The 26,439-nt window shown below is 45.6% G+C and overlaps 2 protein-coding genes and 1 long non-coding RNA gene across 8 annotated transcripts in view; 2 read left to right on the top strand and 1 right to left on the bottom strand.

The window, feature by feature from the left end:
• LOC135390891 (dihydropyrimidinase-related protein 2-like) overlaps positions 1-16,078 on the top strand; it is a 33,979-nt gene extending 17,901 nt beyond the window's left edge. For 3 of the 4 annotated variants that reach the window (XM_064620857.1, XM_064620860.1, XM_064620859.1), the window contains 13 exons: positions 9,685-9,779; positions 9,969-10,156; positions 10,869-11,030; positions 11,160-11,302; positions 11,696-11,764; positions 11,844-11,964; positions 12,067-12,223; positions 12,760-12,901; positions 12,992-13,075; positions 13,129-13,308; positions 13,730-13,816; positions 14,027-14,228; positions 14,982-16,078. In XM_064620857.1, coding sequence (XP_064476927.1) covers positions 9,685-9,779; positions 9,969-10,156; positions 10,869-11,030; positions 11,160-11,302; positions 11,696-11,764; positions 11,844-11,964; positions 12,067-12,223; positions 12,760-12,901; positions 12,992-13,075; positions 13,129-13,308; positions 13,730-13,816; positions 14,027-14,228; positions 14,982-15,067 — 1,716 coding nt within the window. In that variant the 3' untranslated portion in view covers positions 15,068-16,078. Of the gene's footprint in view, positions 1-8,669; positions 8,854-9,684; positions 9,780-9,968; positions 10,157-10,868; positions 11,031-11,159; positions 11,303-11,695; positions 11,765-11,843; positions 11,965-12,066; positions 12,224-12,759; positions 12,902-12,991; positions 13,076-13,128; positions 13,309-13,729; positions 13,817-14,026; positions 14,229-14,981 lie in introns of those variants that run through there. The other variant, XM_064620858.1, reaches the window with a different exon arrangement.
• The window catches only part of LOC135390895 (uncharacterized), a 50,502-nt gene that overhangs the window by 16,386 nt on the left and 7,677 nt on the right, over positions 1-26,439 (bottom strand). The window contains exons 2-3 of the long non-coding RNA XR_010421833.1: positions 16,331-17,502; positions 9,653-9,822 (exon numbers count right to left, since the gene is read on the bottom strand). This is a non-coding gene — a long non-coding RNA (uncharacterized LOC135390895). The remainder of the gene's footprint in view (positions 1-9,652; positions 9,823-16,330; positions 17,503-26,439) is intronic.
• The window catches only part of LOC135390893 (probable RNA-binding protein 46), a 33,716-nt gene continuing 24,102 nt past the window's right edge, over positions 16,826-26,439 (top strand). For all 3 annotated transcript variants that reach the window (XM_064620864.1, XM_064620863.1, XM_064620861.1), the window contains exons 1-2: positions 16,826-16,887; positions 21,984-22,236. In XM_064620864.1, coding sequence (XP_064476934.1) covers positions 16,841-16,887; positions 21,984-22,236 — 300 coding nt within the window. In that variant the 5' untranslated portion in view covers positions 16,826-16,840. The remainder of the gene's footprint in view (positions 16,888-21,983; positions 22,237-26,439) is intronic.

Here is a 26,439-nt window from a genome sequence, read left to right as displayed (position 1 = left end):
GTAAATCGGTAAAAAAGCAGGTACGATAAAAATAAATAAAATAAAATAAAATAAAATAAAATAAAAACATTTGAAATGCCGTCGTGACAATTACTGCGGTTAACACTTTTGTCAATCGCCAACATGCCGCGGCCGTATCCGTGTATTCACAGTCTGAGCGAGATTCCCCAGAATATTCCAGCGGAAGATGCGCAACACGTCATAGCTTTCCTGTGCCAGGAGAGCGCCCAATCTTATGTCGCTTCGTACTCTCCCGTACTCCCCTAACCTGGGGGAACACACAGCGGCTCAGCCGCAAGACATTCCATAGCAGACGACAGGGCCGATGGTGTCGTCTGCTACGTTCTTCCTCTTGCAAAACATTCCGTGGTGACGTAGCTCACGTGAATACACGGGATCTCTAGACGGCGTTTCCTTTCGCCCCTGACTTTTCCCTTCGCCTTGGGAAGAAAGAAAAGACGCGCATATTGATGCCGCCGGTGCCGCATTTATTTTGGACTGGCAAAACAGGAATGCCTTGCGAGATCACGTACGCGTATATACGCCTAAACCACAACGCGTGTATGGCCATCAGAGAGGAACTTATTGGCTGCCTCTGCGTGTGTGTGGGAGGGAGGTTAAAAAACATTTGCAGTCATAATAAAGCGGCTCTCACGACGGGCTCAGAGCCAAACGCGGCATGCTTCCGCGATTCATGCGCTCAATGAGGACAAAAAGATGCCGTTTCCTGCATCTGCAGCGCCACCCCTCGAACCCAGCAGAGCGTGTCATGCGATGTTTTCAAATTGCGCGCCCGCTGACACGGGTTGTTAGGTGAACACTCCCACCGTGATATATTACGGTGGCTTTAGTGGTACACGATACCTTTCTAATGCAACTGTGGATGTTATGACGATGTGCGCGGTACACTGAAATGGTACAGTCTGTATCAAGGTTCTAACGAAACCCGGGGAGAAACGGTGTTTTCTCGAAATTCGGGATGATTCCACCCGATGCTCCAACCATTATCACGAATGATAGGGTTATCGCTTCTGATACGAAGAAAGAGGGGAGGGGGGTGTACGCTTTTTTTTTTTGCGTCAATTATAGTATATGCAAATTGACACAAAAAGGAGTACGCCCCCCACCGTCTCCGAATTAGGAGCGATAACCCTATCATTCGTGGCAATCGTTGCTATGCGGTGAATTTCTGTTTTTTGAGTGCGAGACTGAGCTGAGCGCACCTATACATCTCTTACGCGAAACGTATTACTCAGTAAATGATCGAATTGATATAATTAACGAAATAATACCAACGGAAAGTATACTGTAATCGGGAAAATAACACGTGTCCCGAAATTTTGCAAATAAAAACTGGTGAAATGCAATGCAGGAAGTGATATAGGATTGCCTGCGATGCACATGCATAAAGAAAAAACAAAAAGAACAAAATGCAAAAGCAAAAGACAAACATAACCTTGGTAAGCAGTCTTGCGAATGACAAAACCCTACGAAACAAATACATGCTCTATTCTAGGTCCTCGTCTATAGACTAATTATTTATTATGGGTCAGTACTTATACACACCTCATAGATTACTTCCTGTCAAAGCAAAGCACTAAGGATAAGTGGAAAGTCCTAAATGAGCTTCTAAGTAGGTGCAACGCTTATGTGCAAACCTGATAAGATAATGTACAATTATACTACTTGTCATAACCACTGACGACTGCTGCATTCAACCCTTATTTCTCGAGCTAATTAGGGCTAATTAGTCTATTGCCTTATATATGTAATGCCCACCAGAAGTCTTCGTATGCACAATGCATTGGGTCCCTCAACTAGGAATCTTTTTCACTTAATCTTGTACATAATATTCATTACCACCAATGGCGTTGGAGTGAAAACCAGCGGGCGTACGCCCCTCCCTAAAGAGCGATAGTACACTCCAGACACAGAACTTCACAGCATAGCCGTTGTGCGCCAGCCAGTGCTACGAATGATAAGGTTATCGCTTCCGATTCGAAGACAAAGCGGGGCGTACGCCCTTTTGTATCAGTTTGGCACAAAAAGGCTTACGCATTCGTGGCAATGGTAGGGGCATAGCGTGCTATGCGGTGAAGTTCTGTATATTTAGAGTGTATTGCGAACGCTGGTCCCAGGAGGACATGCGAAACGATCCAGTCCACCTGATGTTGTTGGCGTTGAACAACACTCTGTCGTATTTACATGGACCGCTCCATAAAGCACATTTTGTTACTTCAGAGCCTTGTCCGGAGAAAACATAAATGTGTCACAGACGTACGTCCTTATCTTGGCGTTCTACTTCCAGGGCTTTCTTATCACTAAACAAACACGAGAAGGTTATGACGGTCGTTTATAAGTAGCGCATGGCGGCGAGACCCTAGGGGCGTCACCACGTCGCCTCTTGCTGGGGATCCTCGTTTTAGTTTCGTTTCTCTCGCCTACAGTCAAAACTGTCATATTGGAATGAAAATGCGACTTACTTACGAGCATATATGGTCGCTTTCGTCATGCATTATCAGTAAAGATCAAAGCTGGACAGTGTCTTACACGTGCAATGCCTTCATACGCAATGCAGTGTGAAAATACTGCCCGGAAATATCCCCACTACAAAGGTTCGTTCAATGAACACCAGGGGGTAACACAAACCGAGAAACACCTTCGTGAGCGAACCTCTAGAGGGAGTCAGAATGGGGCGCCCAAGCCCCGAGCGCAAAAGAAACGAGGGGTCCTTCTCACGTAACGTTCGTAGGAGGATTTGGGTTCGAATCCCACAGCTGGCAATGCCTTTTTTTCAACTGCCATTATTCATATAAGGGGTTTGCGGCCCCACTGCGCAAGGGCTCTCGGTGAGTTTTTGCTAGTCCTCGAGTGAACCGTACAATGCCATTCAGCGAATATTCAGTCACAACGGCGTAATTAGGCTCAAGAATACCACGGTAACCAAAGCAAAACAATAACCGAACCCACACGCTAAAAACAGAACTTCACCACATCGCACGCCCTTTGCGGAACACCATCCCGAATGACATCGTTCCACCCCCCGATTGGTTAAACACGGGAGGAGTACGCCTTTTTGTGGCACCTACGCGGTTGTGTTAATTATCCCCCCCCCCCAAAAAAAAGGCGTACGCCCAGTGCTTTCCACAAATCGGAAGTGATAACGGTATGATTGTGTGCAGTGGTTGGCCTTCGGCGTGCTATGTGGTGAAGTTCTGTTTTTAGGGAAGTGTGCAGACATATGTCCGCACAGTTCCCTTAGAAGTCGGCCCAGGACGCACATTCCCCAGGGCGTCAGTCGTGACGCTGCCCACAACTGTGAGGCCGACAACGGCTAGCCCTTTCGCCATCACCATCACCTCTGTTTTTAGAGCGCATGAATCGGCCAGTCAAAAGCCATGAACATAACTTCACCGAGGAATACCCCTCCTCACACGTGCAGTCTTGAATCGTCATTGAAAACAGTGGCCATTGAAAATGCATGTACTGCCACCTACCGCGTAACGTGTCAACCTGGCAGGGAGCACTGGACCTAATGCTCTTTGAGAAGTTGACACATCACACGTTAGGTGGAGCCACGCGCACGCTCAATCTGGCTGAATGGCCACAGGTTTCAAAGATGATTGAAGACTGCACCCGTGTGAGACAGGGGCATAAGAAGACTCCCCCCCCGAGTCAATTCCATCACTCCGAACATCATCGTTCTCTCCCCTAATTTGTTGAAAACGGGAGGCGCATACGCCTTTTTGTTACGCTTATGTGGTTATGAGATAATTGTCACAAAGAGACATACTCCCCGCGCTTTACGCAAATCAGGAATGATAACGGTGTCATTCTGTGCAATGGGTTTGTCTTCACTGTGTTATATATATGGTGAAGTTCTGTTTCGAGAGCGTAGTGAGCACTGGGACTCACGCACGAATACTGCCCTGCTAAAACATAACTTCAGTACATAACATCGCTTGGAGTCAACCGTCATTCGCAATGATACGTACTGTTCTGTCTCCTGGTTTGTTGGAAATGGGATGGATCCGCCAATTTTGAACAATTTGCTTTGTGCATAATGTGTCCAAAATACGCGGACCCATCCCCTTCTTCAACTCACGGGAGAGAGAGATAGAGAGAACGATGACATTATGGGTGATGGTTAGCGGGGGCCCGGGGGTGGGTGCGTGTTATGTAAAGAGGCTTTATGTTTCTACGATGTGCCTCGCTACATGGCATGAAGCGAGCGGGGTGCTTAGGGGGCATAAGCGTTTTCCCCCAGAAAATGTAGTCGACCAGGGGTGTGGCTCCATGTGTTCACGGTCAGGTCATGGGGATTTGCTTAACAGACTGGATTATCACTGACTAGAGACCATGTCAACGTGCGTGAAGCAGTTGGACATTCGTCAAGCGTCTTTTGGGCGCTGCGCCCCGCAACTCCCGCTCCCAAGACGGTGGGGTGGGGGGTGGGGGTCGAAGTAGCTTGCCGTTGTTGGCCGCACACAAGTGGGCATCATCACGACTATAGCAAAAAAAAAAAGAAAAAAAAAAGGGAGAGCTGAGAGTTGGTTAAAAAAGAACTTCACCGCATAGTACGCTCTGCGCCGACCATTGCGACGAATGATAGGGTTATCGTTTCTGATTCGAGGTGAGAGGGAGGCGTACGCCTTTCTGTGTCAATTATCATTTATCGAGATTGACACAAAAAGGCGTACGCCTCCCTCTCACCTCGAATCAGAAGCGATAACCCTATCACTCGTGGCAATGGTTGCCGCAGAGCGTGCTATGCGGTGAAGTTCAGTTTTTAGAGTGTAGGGGGAGTGCTGTGTGGTGAAGTTCAGTTTTTAGAGTGTAGGGGGAGTGCTGTGTGGCGAAGTTCTGTTCTGAGGGGGCACTGCGCCCCTTGTGGTTTACTAAGCTTGGCTTTGGTGACGGTGCGTTTCGATCACTTCACATGCTAGAAGCAACAGAGCAATGATCTGGTAAAGCGGAAGCAGCAGACGGGGCGCATCCCATTGTCTCAGCAAGCGCCAACGAAGCACAACATTCCCCGCATTTCCTGTCATTACACGGCGGTTTCATGGCGAGCTCATTATGCTGGAGATGACAGTACAAAAGGGGTCGAGAACCGACCCTGTGGGGGTCAAAGTCAACGGCATGACGTCGAACGTACTACACTCTAAGAACTTCACAGCATAGCACGGTGTGCGCCAGTCATTACCATACGAATGATGGGGTTATCGCTTCTGATTCGAAGAGAGAGAGAGAGAGGGGGGGGGGGGGGGGCGTACGCCTTTTCTGTGGCAATCGTATATCCAAACTGACACAGAAAGGTGTACGTTTACTTCTCTGTCTTCGAATCAGAAGCGATAACCCTGTCATTACGGGGAACGTCTGTTTTTAGAGTGTAAGTGTGATAGCAGATGTCAGGGGTACAAGGAGAGTCCCAGTCCGAGATGAAATGTGTAACACACAAAAAGAAAAAAGAAAAAAAAAAAAAGAAAACGCTGAAGCCGGGCAAGTTTGTTAGAGTCCATATTGAATAAAGAGCACAAAAAAAAAAAAAAAAAAAAGAGAACGGACAACGTAACATCACGATAAAGGCCAACCATTGCACATAATGATACCATTATCACTCCGCATTTGTGGAAGGCGCGGGACGTACGCCCTTTTGTGACAATTAACGTAGCTGCGCAAGTGTCACAAAAAGGCGTACTCCTCCCGTGTCCTCCGAACCGGAGGAGGGAAGGATGTTATTCGAGATGATGAGGACAGGCGAGAACGGAGGTCATTCTAGGGAAGTGTGTGGCGTTGAGAAAGGCCAGCTCTTCGGAAAACTGAGAGGCTGACCTTGGGGAGGACGAAGAAGTTGACAGAATGTTCTGTCACCTTCTTGCCTTTACTCGTCCTCAAGGTCACGTTGACCGAACGGAATGACAGCGGGACGCTGCGCCAAAGCATCTTGAGGGGTTCAACTTCCCTTTGAACCTCACACTCTTAAAAATGAACTTCACCGCATAGCACGCTCCTAGCCAACCATAATCTCGAATGATATCGTTATCGTCCCTGATTTGTTGAAAACGGGAGGCGTACGCCTTTTTTGTGACAATTATGACCAGCATAAGTGTCACAAAAAAGGCGTACGCCTCCCGTTTTCAACAAATCAGGGCAGATAACGATATCATTCGAGATGATGGTTGAGTAGGAGCGTGCTATGCGGTGAAGTTCATTTTTAAGAGTGTACGTAACAAACGTGCTGCACGCACGGCTTAATCTACGATAAAAACCCAGTGCAGGGGAACATAAAAACAGACGGCACAGTACTATTTTTTTTTCTTTTTCTATCCGAATTTCTGCTCCTGACTATAGAAGCTGATTTCGAACTGGAAACCTAGTTGCCTGCATTGAGAGTTTTACTGCGTATTTACGGCGTTTTGTAGCTGTCTGGCACTCCCGACTTTGCTCTCGGTCACTGCTTGATTAAGTTCAACCTCTGAAATTAGCTTGGTACGTTAGCGGATTTTTTTTTTTTTTTTTTCTGCATCAGTAATCTAATCAGTTTGTGTAGTGGACCCGATGCAGTTGTCATGACTAAGCGACGTATGCCTCTATGTGTAGTGCGTACGCGGTTATGGCGAAAAGAAAAAATAGAAAATATTTAATGAGTCACCCAAACTTGCATCCTTGTTTCGTTACGCAATAGTAACGTGGACAACGGGTACAAAAACTTTTTTAACGCACCTAACCCATGAGGAACTCCCCTGGGGAGTACCCAAGGCTCACCCACTCTTCTCGTCGTGGGTGGCGCGTCGGGTCTTGCGGGTAGATGTCGGATGCTGGCCAAACAGTTCTCCCTGAAATCGGCCCTGGACGCATGCTAACCTCCCCTGTTCCCCACACCTTCCTGCTGTCCTCTCTCCACCTATCCACGTCACTCATAGCGCCACAGCTGCATCGCTGCGCTAATACGGAATTTTAAAAGAGTAATAACTACGAAAGATGTAAGACACTTTAAATTACTTTTATGTCGCCAGCCCTTAATTTTCGCGAATAAAAATTAAATCGCGAACTTTAAGGGCACTCGAAAATTTCGAAGCAGAGGAGGAGGAGGAGCTCGCGAAAGTTAGTGGTCGCGGATATATCCTTGTTACTCGGTTCGCGAAAATTTAGGGCCGCGAAATTAAAGGGTTTTATAGTAACTGTTTGACGGGACATTAACGGGCCCGCCAAGGCGCTTTCCCCGCAGTACGGGCGTCGTAGCGGCGAAGTCTACTTTAGGGCGCCCGGGTCGATGCCGCGCTTGTCAACACAACAGCATAGACGAGAAAAATACAGGCTAGGCTTTTTTTTTTTTTTTTTCTGTCACGTTCTTTTAGAGACACGCCTGGAAATGGGAAAAAGCTGAATCTGTTATCGTAACAAAATAATGGCTTCGGCGACGCAATGCATACTGGTCACGCTATACAGTATATGCACTCTTAAAAGAAAACTTCACCGCATAGCACGCTGCTAGATGACAATAATCCCGAATGACACCGTTCTGTCCCCTGATTTGTTGAAAACGGGAGACGTACACTCTTAAAAATGAGTTTCTCCACATAGCACGCTCCTACACTCTAAAAACAGAACTTCACCGCATAGCGCGCTGTCCGCCAACCATTGCCACGAATGATTAGGGTTGTCGCTTCTGATTCGAAGAGAGAGGGGGGCGTACGCCTTTTTGTGGCAATTTTCATATATACAAATTGACACAAAAAGGCATACGCCCCCCTCAAATCAGGCGCGAGAACGTTGTCATTCGGGATAATGACAACGAAGGACGAATGTCAACCATCATCCCGAATGACAACGTTCTCGCGCCTGATTTGTTGAAAACGTGGGGCGGAGCCTATTTTGTACTATTATACACGTGCATAATGTTATAAAATAGGCTCCGCCTCCCGTTTTCAACAAATCAGGGGCGAGAACGTTGCCATTCGGGATGATGGGGGGGGGGGGGGGATATATATATATATTTATTGAATGGTTGATGGTTGAATATAGGAGCGTGCTATGTGGTGAAACTCATTTTTAAGAGTGTACGCTTTTTTTGTGACAGTTACGTACTGCATAAGTGTCACAGAAAAGGCGTACGCCTCCAGTTTTCAACAAAACCAGAGCAGGATAACGATGTCATTCGGTATGATGGTTGGCTAGGAGCGTGCTATCTGGTGAAGCTGCTTTAAGAGTGTGGGCAAGGAGCGTGTTATGCGGTGAAGTTACGTTCCAGGAGTGCGTGTTGTCTGTGTGTTTTCCCCCTTTCTTTCCCCTCCCCTCCCGCTCTCCGATGGTGGTGGTGGTGGCGGTGATAGGGCTTGCCGTTGTCGGCCTCACGTATGTGGGCAACGTCACGACTCACGCCCTGGGGGAATGTGCGTCCTGGCCGACTTCTAAGGGAACTGTGCCGACATATGTCTGAAAGCGTCTGAGGAAAACCCAGGAAAAACCCCAGACAGCACAGCCGGCACCGGGATTCGAACCCGGGTACCTCCCAGTCTCGACGTGAGACTGGGGTCTCACGCTCTCCGAGCAACACGCCACCTTGTCGGCAACGGGCTAACGAACCAACCAACCAAAACCAACCTTCATTTCTCCGCCTTATTCAAAACGCGTCTGCAGAAAACGATACGTAGAAAGCGGTAGAGAACGACGAAGACGAAGAAGCGATGTGCGGTCGATTGCAGATCGTTTGCGTGTTCTACGAGTGAAATATAGAAAATTTACGAGCGACGTCGTACGAGGAACTTACGGGAGGTCATGTCTTCCTCCTCCATTCGCTTCAGCCGCCGGACGCCGTCGACACCGTCCACTGACTCCGCGACGACGACGGTACGGCGCGACGCTACAAGTGTTTGCTGTCATGTAATTATAACGTACGGCAATCCTATAAACGAAACGGTAGAGAGCTTCGATCGATCTAACGGAAGCATCGCGGAAACAGCAACAGAACACGACCACGAAGAAAGACAACCCCCCCTCTAACAATTGATCGGAGGGTGTTCACGATATAACGGTGTCAAAGACATGCGTAAGCCGATCCCATTGGAGTTGCTGAGATCGCCTTGCGGATCTCTGATTTGGTATCGCATATCTATCGTATTCATATCGTTTACGTAGACCGTATCGTACACGTCGTTAGCAACGTGTAACGACCCGTTACGTATATTTCGTTATGGAAGCTGTCTAATCAAAGAGGCACAGTGTGATGTCAGCAGGGATTCCCCCCCAAAGGAACTATAAGACAAAGAGAGCCTGAATGCAGATACAAGGATACAGGATTCCCCTGCAGATACATATAGAATACTATATACTAATATGCTGTATAGAAGCTGGAACAGTATGCACTAATCCCTGGATGTGGCCACTGCAAAGGACCCGGGTGACTGGCTTACCATGTCTTCAGTACCGTTACTGTGAACACCCGAACAATCTGCTAAAACTACTTTAGTAAACGTGTATCCATCATTTGCCGTCACTTTCACGAAGAAGAGGCTGTCTGGCCACCAAGTTCAGAGTTGCAAAACCCATACATGTGCAATGCAGCATGTCAGAAACGTCAGTTTTACAACATGGTAGAAAAGTAACACAATGAAAAACTAAACTATCAAATGAATTTTTATCTTCTCACCTTCTCTCACCTCATATCTTCTTCTTCCGCAGAGTGCCCAGACTCGAATACTGATCAAGGGAGGCAAGATCGTCAACGACGACGCCATTGTGGACGGTGACGTCTACGTTGAAGATGGTATCATCAAGTATGTCTCGCTGCCCACTTTTTTAGAGAGAGTCGTGGAATACCTGCATGAAGCATTCCCAAAACTGTTCAAGGATTGATTCTGATAGGTCGAAAAGCTTGAGGGTAACAAACTCCGAACCAATCAATGTGCTGCACTAGTCGTCCTGTCACGTACTAACAACAATAAATGTGCCACGGTCAACTTCAGGCAAGTGGGTCGGGACTTAATCATCCCTGGAGGGACAAGGACCATTGAAGCCAAGGGGAAGCTGGTGCTTCCAGGAGGCATCGACTGCTGCACCCACTTCCAGCTGCCCCTGCCCAGCGGAACAAAGTCAGCGGACGACTTCTACACGGGCACCAGGGCTGCTGTCGCTGGTGGGACCACCACCGTCAGTAAGTTGCCATTATCCAAGTGCATATCGGGTGAAATTGTGACATGGGGTCTGCAGCGCTCTGCCAAGAGCTCCGGGACATGTTCTCTCTCTTCCAAGAGCGAGGCTTTGTTTCTGCGTATTTTCCAGCCAGTTCCACAAGTTCCATAAACTATCACACGTGTGAATTCTTGCATGGCTTTCACTGTCTATTGGCACTACGTAAGTCCCGTATATTTGGGGTGCTTATTTCAGACTTGCAGTCTGATAAATGAAGGGAAAAAGAAAAAAAGGAAAATAAGTGGAGGGTGATTCACGTAATTAATACGATCAAATTTATTAGCATTAGATGTTGCTTCTTATTACTATTCATCTTCTAATTAACTAATTGCTACTACTACTAGTAATTAACTACAACTATAGTTAATCAACTACGACTATCACATATTACTATTATATATTACATATAACTATTACATATACCTTTATACTATCTATATCTACTACATATCCTCCCAAACTGCTGTACATGGACACAACACTCACCCCGCTATGACGCCAGCTTCTCTTCATAATGGGGCTTCTAATGCTAACACATCAATACGCCGGTGCTCATTGATGACACACTAACTCCATGCATTAGCGAAAAGACACAAAGCTTCAAATAGGGCTGCAGTAAATTAAATGCTTGTCTTCCAATGTTCAAGTGTGACAAGAACAAAAGCTTTTTTCAGTCGACTGTGTCATCGACCCCAACTGCTCGCCGTTGGAAGCCTTCGAGAAATGGAAGTGCTGGGCGGATGAGAGGGTTTGCTGCGACTATGCACTTCAGGTTGCAGTCACGTCCTTCAATGCCAAAACCAAGGAGGAGCTCGAGACACTTGTCAAGGACAAAGGTAACCTTGATTAACAACAACCCAATGATGCCTGGATTCTGGTAGAATCCAGAGATCATTAAGCTATTTACTTTTTCCTCTACTGGAATAATCTTTACATGCTCCCCTATGTTCACATTTCATTCCCAGGGGTGAACACCTTCAGGGCCTACATGTCCTTTAAGGACCATCTGATGCTAAAGGATGATGAGCTTGTCAAGCTTCTAGAAGTGTCCAAACACCTAGGCGCCATAACGAATGTTCATGCCGAAAATGGCTGCCTTATTGAAGAGGTAAGGCTCGCAGAGTGGGGCTCGCTTACAAGATGTACATATGAAAGTGCCGTAATAATGCTTTCAGCAACTGCACGAGTCAACTGTTATGTCAATAACTACCTGATACCGGCAGCAAGAAGCATCGAACGCATGTATAAAAATACATAGAGAACAATTCCAAGTTACTGTATAGTAAATTTCAGCAAGCAGTTTCTAGTCACTGCATGAGCTGCCATTGTATGCCTCATCACAATGTATTGAACAAAAGGTACCACCATGACGGTTTCAACACAGACCTTCAGCTCTGTTTCAGTTTAGTACTAAACACAGCTACAGACGAAATACACATTCCAAATTGATGATTTTGAAAGGACTAAACTTTTCACTTCAGTCACTTTGCTTGTCTTATAGAAACAAAAGCAGACGCTCGCACTCGGTATAACTGGGCCCGAAGGAGTGGTGTACAGCCAGCCTGAGGAGGTAGGTTACAGTAAATGATCATGTTGTACGGAAATGGTTCGTGTACGCTTAACTGTGCAATTAATTTACTGCTTCTCAGAGTGAAGCAGAGGCCACTCTCAGGGCCATAGTGTTGGCCAATCAGATCGCTACGCCTCTGGTGGTTTCTCCCGTCATGAGTAAAGGAGCTGCAGAATTTATCGTGCAGAAGAGAAACAACGGTACAAACATTGTTACATTCAACATAGGCTAATAATAAACAAACATCCACCTGTTAGTCTTTTTGAAAGGAATTATGAGCAGAGCAACATTGTCATTTGTAGGATGCGTTGTGTTTGGAGCTCCAAGTGCTGCAGCTTTGGGTACCAACGGGTCTCATTACTTCAACAAATGCTGGAGCCATGCTGCTGGTCATGTGACTTCCCCTCCACTCAGCATGGATCTGTCCACGTCCAGTCACCTCCTGGACATGCTCGGAAGGTGAAGGACACTTTGTACAGCTTGCTAGTCCCATGGGACCTGTTGTACTTCAGAAATCATATTTAACTCGGAGTACGAACTCACTTAACAGCTCTTCATGGAACATGTGACTGTCAAAGGCCTTTCCACAGTAGCAGTGATTTCACATGGTCGTTGTCCCTGAAGAACACACTTTCTTGTGGTACTTTCTGCACAGGAGTCAGCCAGCTGACATTTATTGTTGAGAATGCCAAGATGTGGTATGTTCAGTGGCAATCTGCCAGCAGAACAAATGGTGCACAATTCTGCACACACGATACTGTGGGAAATGAATGAGGCTAGAGATAAAGTTGAAGCTTAAGTTCAAGAAATATGCCAGTTTTCCTAGGGGTCAAGCAAATTGCATACTTTACAGTGTCCTGAAAATGTCTAATTCAAAAATGCAATTCTGGAACTCTGGAAAATTTTCATTCCTTCAAGTGTTTGGTGTACGATTGGGGTAACGATACGATAAAATAAAATATCGTAATTTAATATTATAATTCCTTTTCCTACAGTGGTGCTCTTCATCTGACAGGCTCTCACCACTGCACTTACACAACGGCACAGAAGGCCCTCGGCTGCAACGACTTCACCAAAATCCCCCACGGCGTGAACGGGGTGGAAGAAAGGATGGGCGTCGTTTGGGAGAAAGGAGTGGTCAGTCAAATACCTATATTCCGCTGAAAAATGTTTTGGCACACCGGGTGGATGGGAAGGTCCTTCATGTGGGAAGGGCTTTCCTTTCAGATGACCGGAAAAATGGATGCCTGTAAGTTTGTTGCCGTAACCAGCACAAATGCAGCCAAGGTTTTCAACCTGTACCCGAAGAAGGTAAGGGCAGACCGTGAAAGTGGCTCGGCATTAAACCGGGAACGGATTTCTAGGGTCGCATCCAGGTGGGATCGGATGCAGACATTGTTGTGTGGGACCCCAAAAGGAACCGCACGTTCAGCAGCAAGAACCACTGTTCTACGGTCACGTTCAACGTGTTCGAAGGCCTCGAAGTCAGGGGCGGACCCCTCTACGTGCTTTCACACGGGCACGTTGTCATGGACGACGGAGAGGTTAGTTTAAAGGGTGCAGTTTTTGTAGACTCTACAGTCTGTGGCAAAGGTCGCAGAAATGGTCTTCGTTGTGCTGATGTTAACGTCTACAGGTTTTTCCGGCGATTTTAATCCAAGTGCCAGCTAAATTAATCCATGCCCCATAAAGTTTGCATGGCACGTGGATTAATCTAGCTGGCACTTGGATTAAAATTGCCGGGAAAACCTGTAGTGGTCATTCCTGGTATGAACCATGCTATTAGGCTGAGACTCGCACATGATTCCCTTTATAGAACGAATAAGCACGTGTTTTTGTCTTGCAGTTGTATCAACTTTTTACCCCTCCAGCTTGTTATAGGCTAATGCAAGTGAACGTTTGTGATCATGTGCATAGATTGGGGCGCAGTCCCAATTTCAATTGACTCGTGCTTTCTTTTTGCAGCTTCACGTAAGCCAAGGTGGAGGTCACTTTGTGAGCATGCCTCCTTTCTCACCCTATGCGTTCAGTGCGCTGTTTGAACGCCAGAGGGTAAGTCTGCGCGTGATTAGAAGTATCTACCCATTTTGTCATTTCTAGAGGCATTTCTTGTGAACGAAAAATAAATTCAAAAAGAAAAAAGAAAAGCTCCACCGAAAGCAAACAGCACCAGCACTTGTAAACACGCATAACATAAGACGTGAAACTGCAGTGTACTAGACCTACAACGGAGTTTCTTCACATCTAACGACTGCCTTCCAGGCAACTCAGCCCCTGCCAGTGAACAGAGATTCTTACGAAGGCCCTGCGGGGGGCCAGGTGTACAACGGAGGGGACGCACCGTCCCCCCAAACCAAGGCGGCAGGCTACATCACCCCAACAAACACCCCCTCCCAGTTCCACTCCAGAGGCCCCACGCGCAGCGGAGGGCGCAACCTGCAAGATTCATCTTTCAGCCTTTCGGGTAAGGAGGATAGCCCGTCTTGTCATATCCTTCATTAGGGTTGCCACCAGGCCGTATTATACCGCCATGGCCGGTTATTTTCTTCCTCTGCCGGTTGCCGGTAGGAAGCTGATACCGGCAGCCTTTTGCCGGTATTTGTGGCTCAAGACCTTTCATAAGGGCTTTTACGGGGGTTTTTCCTTCAACATTCCACTACAGCTTGAATAAATCTGGAGCACAGACCGAACTCCGCAGTCACCAGTCGTTTTCTTAGTTATTCATTATTAAAATACAGAAGCCGACACTGAAGATTTTTTGTTTAAGTTTAATTTGTACAAGCTTTCGCGTGGAGGTCCACGCTTCCTCAGGTACAAAGTGAAGTGGTGACACAGGACACAGGATGTGATCTACAGGACTTGACTCCCCTCTTCGTATACGCATTTATTCATTATTACTATTATTCATTGTTATTATTATTATTAGCATTGTTATTCATTACGTCTTGTGTTCGGAGTGTACAAGAGCAGTGGTTGTGCAAAGCTGTTGGTGGTTGTGTCTCGAGCCAGCTAGAACGTTCCTCACCCACTTTCCCTTTCCCACGAGCCTTTCCTCTATTCCACCTCCTCTCCCTCAGCCGGAATTTTTCACTCCGAAAGGTGGCAACCTTATCTGACATGGCAACACCTCGAATCCTGCAGACACCTCCTGTCTAAAACACTCTTTTTTTTTTTCTTGCTACACAAAATCACATATTTGGAACACAATTTATTTCAGGAGCGCAAGTTGATGATGACCAAGGACTGCGGAGTGGCATCCGCTGCAACAACCCGCCTGGTGGCCGTTCAACTGGGATCTGGTAGACAGACCGCAAAGTCGACAAAGACAACAGTGTTAACTTATTTTTTTGCTTTCGTTTCTGTCAGCAAAGTGATGCAAAGGAAAAGTAACAAAAGGGGTTGATAGCCTGCCATATTCTGTCTTTCTCTAATATGCCCTCCATGCATATCAACAGTTGCTGTAAACTTGCTTGGCCTGTGTGTGAGCCTCATTTTCCGAGGCACTTGGCAGGGAGTTCCCTCATTAAAGTGTCAAAGGGGGAAAATATACTTGAACTTAATGCATAGTCCTTTCCCACCACTCATGCACTTGTTTTTTGGCTCGATGAAGCACTTGCAGAACACGTATTACTCTATTGAAGTTAACTGGAACGAAACTGTTACATCTGTTCCTCCACGAAAAATTTCTGGATACTATGGGGGAATGTACAGTGCTCAACAGATTTCAATGATTGCTAAATTCACGAAAAAAAAACAACAACATTGGAAGTGGCACATTGTGCGATTTTGCATCACTTTATACATAATGTTGTGCAGGTTTCAACACCTGGAAGGCCTGAGGGCCCTTCGGAAATGTGTCACTTTATCTGGGAACACCTTGTGCTTTTATTATGTTTGCAATCTGCTGTGTTCTGCAAACACTTGCCACACCTGGGGATGTGCAATTCTCGTACCCATTCAATTCTTCGTGGTCTGTTATTCCCTGCGAACAAATACTGCTCCAGGCATTGAGCATGCTGCTCCGAGTGGTGAGCTTTTCGTATAGTAGTGCTAAAAGCAAAGCATGTATATTTTATTGCATGAGTGGCTGCACTTCAGAGGCAGTTATTACATAATACAGTATACTTTCATGTAGCGTAGGTCTTTATAAGAGTGCATTTAAAGTAGTACATGGCAATGAATGGCTGCAGTGTGGTTTGTACCGAACAATTTTGGAGTTTGGCGGACAATTTTTCATGTTGGTGGCTCGGCCTGGTAAGCGTGGAGTTTCATCTTTGGAGAGTGTTTTGTTAATAAATGTATTCATGATCTGTGGACCTGTTCTTGTGTGTTTGGAGTCGCGCGACAGTTCCTACAAGCTTGAAATGTTTCGGATATTAGACATATATGGCGTGTCTTCCACAGACACTTTGAGACACCACGAGGTCACAAACCTGACAAAATAGGGGAAGCAAAGTTTTTCACCGGAATGGTAGCGAAGATAGGAAATTATCCTCCAATAGGTTACACAGCACTGTAATTTATGGTTTTACGGACACACTAAGGGGAGGAAATGTTCTCACCCACCTGTTCTTCGCAGTGCATTCGGAATTCAACTTCTTCGCAACACAGTTGACAGGAGCAAATATGAATATGGTACACGTAGCACCTCTGCAAGAAGTGCACCTGATAGTTTATTTCTTACACGCTATTATCAGTATTCGCTATTTACGCTTATCAAAGCACGTAACAGGGGGCGATCCCTTGCAAACTTTCTATCGAAAGTCATCCAGAATGACGTTTGACCGCCTGCCGTCTGCAAACGAAATCAAATTTTGGCAACGACGCACAAGGCACAATGTTACCTGGCGTCCAGTAACAAAAGCGAAAGTGACAATTTTATCCAAATAATTTCGTCTCACGTCAACACGTTCTCTTTAAAACGCTTGGAAGTCTTGAAAATATCAACTGTTTGCCTTTCATTTGTAACCATAACGATATAACGACCAGACAAACCAAAACTGAAATGACAGCGTGACATCTAGTGATGAATGAGCTGAGGGGGCGCTATCAGTGTCTGCCATCTTTTTTTTAACGATGGCGCGTTATTTTACAACACTGGAGTGGGACTGTTTACAAAGAAAGTAAGTTGAGCATTTTCTACGTGATTTATCAGCTCGCTTCGTATCGACGTCACCAGCAGGATCGTATGTCTTCAGTTGTCTCAGCGCACCCGATGTAGCGCAGTATCACACTGATCGACACTCTGATAGCGTCTATGACGGACACAAACTTTGTTTTTGTTTGGGCGAAGTGTGCAAATCGTTCGTTGTTGGATAAATCGCACCTCGACGAGACTCTTGTGTGCAAACGGAATGATCAGCTTACACGGGCGATTAGTTCCGACGGGTTTTGACAGTTTCCTGTCAAATTTGTTCGCAGTAGTTAAAAGCAACACCCTCCGTGTAGTCCTTGAACCGCTGCCACTAATCCGTGTGTGAGTTACTTCCTCGGGGTCGTAAACCTGCTAGTCGTTAACTTTTCCCATGTTCATGCTTTCGACTTGCGGAAGGGATCTTTTGTCTTCTTTTTCCTTTTCTCCTCTCCGACCTTCTCGTCTTTGTCTGCGCATCGGATACGTCGCATACGGTGATTGTCATGGCCCATGGCGGTGATGTCATCAATGGATGTTCACGGGGTCCAGTCCAGGTACTGTTCGAGGTCACGTATGGTGACCTCGTAGTGTCTTCATGGGAACACTAGGGAAAGGGTGACAGGCTTACACAGGTGCGGATAGAGATTCCAAATTTCAGAAAATCTGCAGAAAAAGAAGAAGTACCTCTCTTGTTTCCTTTTCCGAAAAACTTTGAAAGAAAAATAACTCTTCACTCTTCTACGACCTAGATTTAGTAATGTGCATTAGAGACACAAATCGCAGTGCAGTACAAATTCACGAACGTGACGCAAATACGAGATCGGAAATTTTGAGAAGCTTTTCAGGCACACACACAAACGGAAGGAAGGCATAATGTAAAAAGTCGAAGACTTCGTGTTGTGTCTGTCCCATCGTGTTCCCCAGTCTCGACAAAGTCGACAGTCGACAAAAAACATTTTTACAACTGTAGTTAACTATACTCGAAATAGTAGTTTAACTAGTAGTTGCACACTACATTTCTGCAAGTAGTTCATAACTACTTTTTAACTACAATCAGGTAATTTAACTACATGTAGTTAACTACTGGCCATCACTGGTGATAACGACATCGTTGCCTCCACTGCACTCTAAAAAAGAAAGAAACAAGGAAACGAAAATAACTTTGCCGCAGAACACGCTGAGAACCAGTCATCATCCCAAATGACATTGTTCTCCCCCATGATTAGTTGAGCACAGGAGGCGTACGCCCCCTCACTTTCCACAAACCAGATGCGATTGGACAGTGGATTGGACAGAACAGTGCATGTTGTGCAGCGAAGTTCTCTTCCTGCACTCTAAAAACAGAACTTCACCGCATAGCACGCTGTGCGCCAACCAGTGCTACGAATGATATAGGGTTATCGCTTCTGATTCGAAAAGAGAGAGAGAGTGGCGTACGCCTTTTGTGTAAATTATCATAAACACACAATGACACAGAAAGGCGTACTCCACCTTCTCTCTTCGAATCAGATGCGATAACCCTATATCATTCGTAGCACTGGTTGGCGCAGAGCCTGCCATGCGGTGAAGTTCTGTTTTTAGAGTCTAAACGGGCACTGAAGTGCGATAAATTGCTCTTTGCGGAATGAAACATCACGTTACTTTGAAAGCAATATAAAAGGAACGGAATAAATCAGTTGCGACTTGATTTATGCGCCCGAACAAAAGCAACCCTCTTCTCTCCTTCTCAAGAAGCGCGACAACGCGGAGAGGCCTCCGATTGGTCTCCTCAAACGACCTCCCGTTTGAGGAGACCAATGAAGAATGCTTCGCATTGTTGACCATCTTGACAATGAGAGGAAGAGAGAAAGGGTAAACTGGCAGGTTCTTTCGCTCATAAAATGATGAACGACGCAACCGATCGATGATTCTCGTTCCCTTTGTATTGCTGTCACGGTAACCGCATGTTTCACTCCGCGAAGAGAAATGTATCGCATTTTAGTGCCGAGACTCCTCCCTTTTTGTGTCACTGACTCGAGTTCACCACACTTTGAAAACAACTTAACTGCATAGCACGCACAGAATGATACATGTATCACTTTTGATTTGCGGGGCGTACGCCCTTTCGAGATGCTTAATATAACTAGAAAATGAACTTCATCACATAACATGTCCTAACCAACCACCGTCACGAGTGACATCGTTCCTTCCCCCGATTTGCTGAAAACGGTGGGGGAGGGGGCGTACGCCCATAGCGTAACCCATGGGGCGGGCTTCATGATTTCTGCTCGTGTAAAAATATTTTTATTTGGTACATTAATTCCTAACAGTATGTCCTGAACTCGACTTCATGGAACTGTACACTCTAAAAATAGAACTTCACCGCATAGCACGCTGCGCGCCAACCATTGCCACGAATGATAGGGGTATCGCTTCGGATTCGAGGGGAGAGGGGGGCGTACGCCTTTTTGTGGCAATTTGGGTATATAGTAATTGCCACAAAAAGGCGTACGCCTCTCTCTCTCTCCTCGAATCAAATGCGATAACCCTATCGTTGGCGGCAATGATTGGCGCACTACGTGCTATGCGGTGAAGTCCTGTTTTTAGACTATGATCTATGTAGCAGTTTTAACTTTTCGAATATACTTTTCATTTCTTGGTGGCTTCTGATTGTTAATTCGGCCTTTCGAAAGTTCGCTCTTCCAAACTTTTCGTCCTTTTGGTTTTCGGCTTTCGGATAGTTCGGCTTTATGATTTTTCGGGTGAATCAGGTCGAAACGGGCTTTTTAAACGCGTTTCGTTCGTGCCAATTTTTTAAAAATCAATAAGTGCCGATAAAGCCTAAATGGACATTTCTGTGTTCTTTTCTTTTTTTTCTTCTCGAAACCAAAATTAAGGGAACATGGGGGCGGGTTCAGTCGTGTCTTACATGAAGTCGTCACCATCTCCGATTCTTTGCTGGAGTGAAAGAAATACCAGGCGAAAGCGGTTGCGCGCAGCCTCGCTTCTCACTTGCGCCTGGGGTTCCGCGGGCTCCGTCTCCTCCACGGCGCTGAGCCGTGGATGGCTCTGGATCCTCAACTGTGCCCGGCTCCTGAGCTGACCTCAGACTCCAACACGGCGCTGAGCGATTCTGATCATATTTAGTGTCAATTTAAGTGTCTTGAGTCAAGTGCCTTTTTGAGCCTGTTTTACTGCCTTTTTAGGCGCATAAAAAAAACGCAGTTTGCATAGTGCACTCTAAGAAATGAACTTCACCTCATAGCACTCTCCTAGCCAACCATAATCTCGAATGATATCGTTATCTGCCCTAATTTGTTGAAAACGTGAGGCGTACGCCTTTTTTGTGACACTTATGCTGTTCATAATTGTCACAAAAAGGCGTACGCCTCCCGTTTTCAACAAATTAGGGCAGATAACGATATCATTCGAGATGATGGTTGGCTAGGAGTGTGCTATGCGGTGAAGTTCGTTTTTAAGAGTGTACGTCACCGAAAAGCCGCACGCCTCCGGTTTTCAACAAATCAGGGTAGATAACGATATCATTTCGAGATTATGGATGGGTAGGAGTGTTCTATGCGGTGAAGTTCATTTTTAAGAGTGTAGGGCACTGAAAAATAATTTTCTAGTGCCTGAAAATCCGCTCCATGACTGAACAGAAATTCCAGCTTTTGACTAAAAACTCACAAGGTAGTTTTCAAGCTTTTTATTTATTTTTATTTTTCACTCGATTAGCAGAACCGACTCCTGCAATGAATAGTACAAGTCCTTAATATCCAGTGATAAGGAAAACCACTTCTTCCCACGATAGGGTTCTAAATCATGGGCTTGAGTAGAGCTGTTTTCCTCTTTTTTTTTTTTTTTTTACATAGTAAGACTGATAATGAAGTCGCAACAAAATATTTACTTCATTGTGATGAAAGGAGATATTTCTGGACGTTTATTGCCACGCATGACTTCTAGTTTTTATTTATTAAATATTCAGCCTTTCTCACCGAGAAGTGCGACATCCAGCGACCCGAAGCAAGAAACAGAAACTTTAGGTCGTGCCCCGCGGGTATTTCGAAGATATTTTGGTACAAAATAAAAACTGCGCAGACATAACGGACATCATCAGTGCCAACCAGTCGTATGACAAACGAAACGTCTGATTCAACAGCTGTTAGTTGTGACGTTAATTTTTTGTTACGATTTCTCCCGGCTTTTGGAACATCTTTGCATCTTTTGGTATTTCCCCCTCAGAGTCCGAAGTTTGGGAATCGGGACATGACAAGTTCACACGGCCGCAGCCACAGACACAGACAAAAGGCACACACAAGGTGCAGTTCCAGTTCGTCCTGTCTTGTGTGTGCCTTTAGTCTGTGTTTACGGCTGCGGCGGTGTGAACTGGAATTTTGGTATTTCGTTAGGCTTCTCTCTCTCTTTCAAGATCCGTCTCTTCGCCTCCTTCTTTCTTTCTGTCTTTTTTCAGTTTTATGGAACACAATCATGGTTAGCGCCAGCTTGCCAGCATCTATTTTTGTGTCGTGCAAGCGCAAAAAAAAAAAAAAAAAAGTATGGTTGCTAGCTTTTTGTATCGAGGTGTGCTCTCTTTCCCTTTACTCCCGTCCCTCTAACGAATACACAACTCAAATCTGACCTTGTCCTCTTTCTGGAAGGGAGAACATTGAGGCATCGAGACGGGAGAAGACTGTGCGACAAATTCCCAGAATTGGAGTCTCAGTTTCCCTTTCCATCCAATTAGATGGGGAGAGGGAAAACTGCGTCTATAAGCCAGCTTTCAGGGCGTGCCTTCCTCCTCTTCCACCAAATAAGTACCCTGTACCCTGTACCCTCCCTCGCTCAGTTTCTTTCTCCCCTCATCCATGATTCCTCTTCCTTCTTCCCGCCTCTCTCTCTCTCTTAGCCTGTGGCACTGCTTCGGTGCCTGCCCTGATGCAAAAGGGGACGAGGCTACCCTGAACCTGAACCTGAACCTTTATTTATTGACTATCCGTCACGAGCTTGTCCGCGCCAGCCGCGCGCTTCAACCCTTCTCCACGTCTCCTCCCTTTCGTTCAGTGGCTTATCTTCCTCCTCTCCGCCCTCTCCCCCCCTCATTGATAGCTGCTCCGAGGACCGCCAGGTACATCACCGTCGGCGGCCGTCACAGTCGCTCGGTCTGTACCGGCCCATCGTCGGCGCTCACCGTGGCACAGCGATGGGTGACAACCCCGTGATGGCGAACGGCGGTGCTTCTGTCGGGTCCGTCCTACCCAAGAGTAAAGAAGCGGCGTTACTGGCCCTGCTGGACCGCACGGGTTTTCCCATGGTGCAAGAGAACGGACAGCGGAGGTACGGACCTCCCCCGGACTGGAAGGTACGTATATAGCCTTATTACGTGTCACACGAGAAAAGTTTCGTACTTTGCCGATTTTTTAAATTTTTTTACATACATTTCATGTCATCATATGTCCCATATGCTATACCAGTGATATGTTGTTTATAGTGTTAATATTCGTACTTTTAATTTTCTCTTCGGTTGGGGGAGGGGGGGGGGGGGCTCGGACAAATCACTTCGTCACCAATTGCTCACGCAAGTTCCGCTGTAACGTTTAGTACGACCATTTCTTCGTTATTTTTTTGCTTTTTTTTTTGTTTGGCTGTTTTTTGTTTTTTTTTTCGTCCGTGAACCTTATAATTGGACGTTATCTCAGAAAGAAAAGAAGTCAGTTAATATCGCATTCCAGTTTCTTCTTTTTCTCTTTTGTTAGCGATAGAGGCGCAGTGTTTTTTTTTTTTTTTGATGAACTCTAACATCTCTCAGCCGTTTTTTTTTTAATTTATTTTTTCGTTTTTTTTTTTGCACACCGCCCACTACGTGTGTGGGACAAAAATTTCATTAACTTCCTTCGCGTAATTTCCTTCCGTTGCACTGACTTTTGGGATAAACTACTTACCGAACAGTTAAAATTCATAGCTTCGCTGACTGAGCATTTCACATACCGGCCTTACTATTTTTGAAACGCTTTAAATATCCGTCCCGTGTCTTATTCCTATAGTGCAAAAAGGGGCGTCACATCTTTGAGTTTAGCCATGTGCATGCCTTGTCCTTCTGTTTGCCCGTTGTCATCATTCGGAGCGAAATTTAGTGAACGACGTGGATTGTTTGTCAGACTGGCAAGCATTGTCGAGTCGTTTACTTCGACGGCGGTCATTTTGGGGAAAATTTCTATCTGTCTGCTCTACGAAGGGGCGCAGGGAGCTTTCACTGACCGCTTTTAATTCACGAATGTCCTTTGTCCTTCATGTACAGCCAGGATGGAGGAGTTTCGGGTCGTTGGGCGTTTTTCATTCTTATTGCAGCTATCAAAAAAAAAAAAAAGGAGAAAAAACAGCGAAGAGTTAAAAAGGACTTCGTACGACCACGAACAGTCGCACCTTTTTATCGTCCTTTTATTTTACTTTTTTTACCCAGTACTGGGACGGTACTATATCACTTTAAATGCGATATATACACATATGCGATATACTGTATAAATAATGCGATAAGTATTTAAAGCTTTATATTTAAGTATACGTATTTAAAGCTCTTTAAATACTTACCGTATTCACTTACGAGTGCTAGACTTTTCCCATTTTTGCCTCTATAAGTAATGTATACCAACCCGCCTAAGTATGGACACTGTCTAACCGCCACTCCATTGCGAAAAGGCTGCTATACAATTATACCGAGGAAGTTACGTTACTAATTCTCCCGCAAGGAGTTCCTATTCAGGGTCATTTGCTTGAACCCCCCTTTTTTTTTTCGTTTTCTTTCCTTTTTTTTTTTCGTTTTCTTTCCTCTTCTTTTCGCTTTCTTTCTTGCCGCCTTCTTTCCTTTTGTCGTTTTCTTCCTATCTTTTCGTCCCCTTCCCTTTTTCGTTCCTCTTTACGAAAGGAATAGCAAGTCGGCCTTTGCCCGACTAACCTTTCCTTGTTTTTTTCTCAATAAACATATCCCCCCCCCCCCTAAACGGCTTGAGTACCCTCTTCAAAAAAAAAAAAAAAAGATACAATTATTAACAGACGTTAACGTTTGATATCACGTTGATTATCAGCCACGACGGATATCTTGTTCAAATTCAGTTACTTTGTATGTCAAATTTTCCGTTCGTACCGCTATGCTGCAAGATGAATGTGCCCGCTGCTATTACTTTTCCTTTCTTTCTTTCTCCGTGCATCACGGCGTAATATGTAGGAGAATACGTTGCGTACTTCACCTGGCTCCACTGACACCGTGAATGCGGCACAGAAAGTGCTCTTTGAAGTTTGTCCCGCAGTCAAAGTACGTAGCTGTATACAGGGGCGTCTGCACAGTATAACGTGTTGACTGCGGGGGAAATCATAGACGGGAAGAAGGTTTAGACGTCAGTGGGTCGGTAAATGTTAAACGGGTGTGCCTCGTAACAAAGTGATCGAAATCCTCGTTGCAAAATAAGCTGCCTAAAATGCACAGTCGCGCGCGGGAAAATTGCGAACAGCGAACTAACTTCGACAAAAAAATGCAAACACCGAACTTGGACTAACCTGGTAATAAACTAACGAATGCGCTGTTTCTGCGTGTTCGTCCTCCTACACTCTAAGAAAAAAAAGGAGTACTTTTACTCCTTTTGGGGAGTAATTGCATTGCAACAAAAAATAGTCCCTTTCGGGAGTAAATGCACGGGAGTAAATGAATGTCACAGAGTGAAGACCGCATTTCACGCGCTGTTGTAAGAGTCCCAGGTACATAATTGGTGCGCATGCATGAAGATACCTTGAAGCAAACCGTCAACAGTGATATATCGAGTCATATAAAATCTTGCCCCATACTAGGGCACAATTTGCGAAGAAAGATGCGCTAACTGTTTCTTACTCTGTGTGGCTGGAAAATTGCTACGTTGTGTGAGTTATACAGCCTTATGTCGTTCAAATTGACCAAGCGCACACATTTACGTAGACTTTTGCATTCAGGAGACCATTCGCGAAGTTTAGTGACAATATTCAGTCCTGGGGAGTAAACGTCGGGACTAAATGTTGGGTTAGGGGACTAAAATGGGGAGTAATTGCAGACTAGGGGAGAAGAAGCTGCAATTACTCCCCATTTTACTCCTTTTTTTCTTAGAGCGTAAGCCTAACAGCTGCTCAAATGTGCCTTACGACCTTGACAGATATCGAAAAATCGTGAGGCTGAGAGGTTAATTAGTGATATCGGATTTTTAGACATATCATCTTATACGAAGCAATCGAGCATTTTCTTTGTTTCGAGAGCGGGAATTTCGCAACCAGGAATAGCGAGGCCCTCCCCATGTTAAACTTATACCCTATTCACACGGCAAACTTAATGGCATTTAAATAATGGCATTTACTTCACCTCCTTATACACCCGACCGACGCTTGCGGAAATTCGAGGGAAGTTCTGCCGGCATTCCCTGCAATCGATACGGCAACATTGAGGTACAGAGAGATCGTGATAGTGAGCGAATTGATAGTGCTATCATTGAGCTGTGGCAATGGATGATACAATGAGATCCTCGATAAAAGGGAATGATGTCACTGTTCGATTACCACGTTCAGAATGACCCCAAAAGCTTTTCCATCCGTTAATGATTTCCACGGAAGCTTCGTAGAAAGAATTTGGAGGGGCAAGGAAGTTCGTTCTCCAAAAGTTCCCGCAAAAGGTCGTCGTTCAAAACGGAGGGGGGGGGGGGGGGGGTTGAGTGCGTGCTTGTGAAAATCTGGCCATACAGTTAGTCTTTTCACAGGTGGTGGTGATGGTGAAAGGGCTTGCCGTTGTCGGCCTCACGTATGTGGGCAACGTCACAGGACTTCACCGCGTAGCACGATGTACGCCAACTATTACCCCAAACAACATCGTTCTCTTCTCTGATGACCTGTTGAAAACGGGATCCGTACGCCATTTAGTGACACTATACTGCAATGGTCAGTGTCACAAAAAAGTTATACGCATCGCGCTTTCCACAAATCAGGAGTGATAACAATGGTATCATTCTGCGCAGCGGCTCGCTTTGAGTGTTTTACACACGAGTGAAGTTCTGTTCTGAGGGTGAAGCAGTGTGGAGCAAACATTCGTTTGGATACAATTATCATAACTGCATAAACGTGTATTCACATATCACTCTTAAAAATGAACTTCACCGCGAAGCACGCAACTAGCCAACCATCACCTCGAATGATATCGTTATCTGCCCCGATTTGTTGAAAACGGGAGGCGTACGCCTTTTTTGTGACAATTATGAACAGCATAAGTGTCACAGAAAAGGCGTACGCCTCCCGTTTTCAACAAATCAGGGCAGATAACGATATCATTCGAGATGATGGTTAGCTAAGAGCGTGCTATGCGGTGAAGTTCATTTTTAAGAGTGTGGTCATCATAATCTCATCATCATCTTCAGCTACAGTCGTGACGATGCCCGCGAGGCCAACAACGGCAGGCTGTTACCATCACCACCTCCCCTGTTTTAACTTTGTATAACTCACCCAGGGCCAATAATCGCGTAGAAACCTGCCGCTACCTTTACTAAGATAGATTCAGCAGTCA

Source organism: Ornithodoros turicata, chromosome 4 (assembly GCF_037126465.1).
Source record: "Ornithodoros turicata isolate Travis chromosome 4, ASM3712646v1, whole genome shotgun sequence".
Lineage (NCBI taxonomy): Eukaryota > Metazoa > Arthropoda > Arachnida > Ixodida > Argasidae > Ornithodoros > Ornithodoros turicata.
This window is presented reverse-complemented; position numbering and strand designations above follow the sequence as displayed.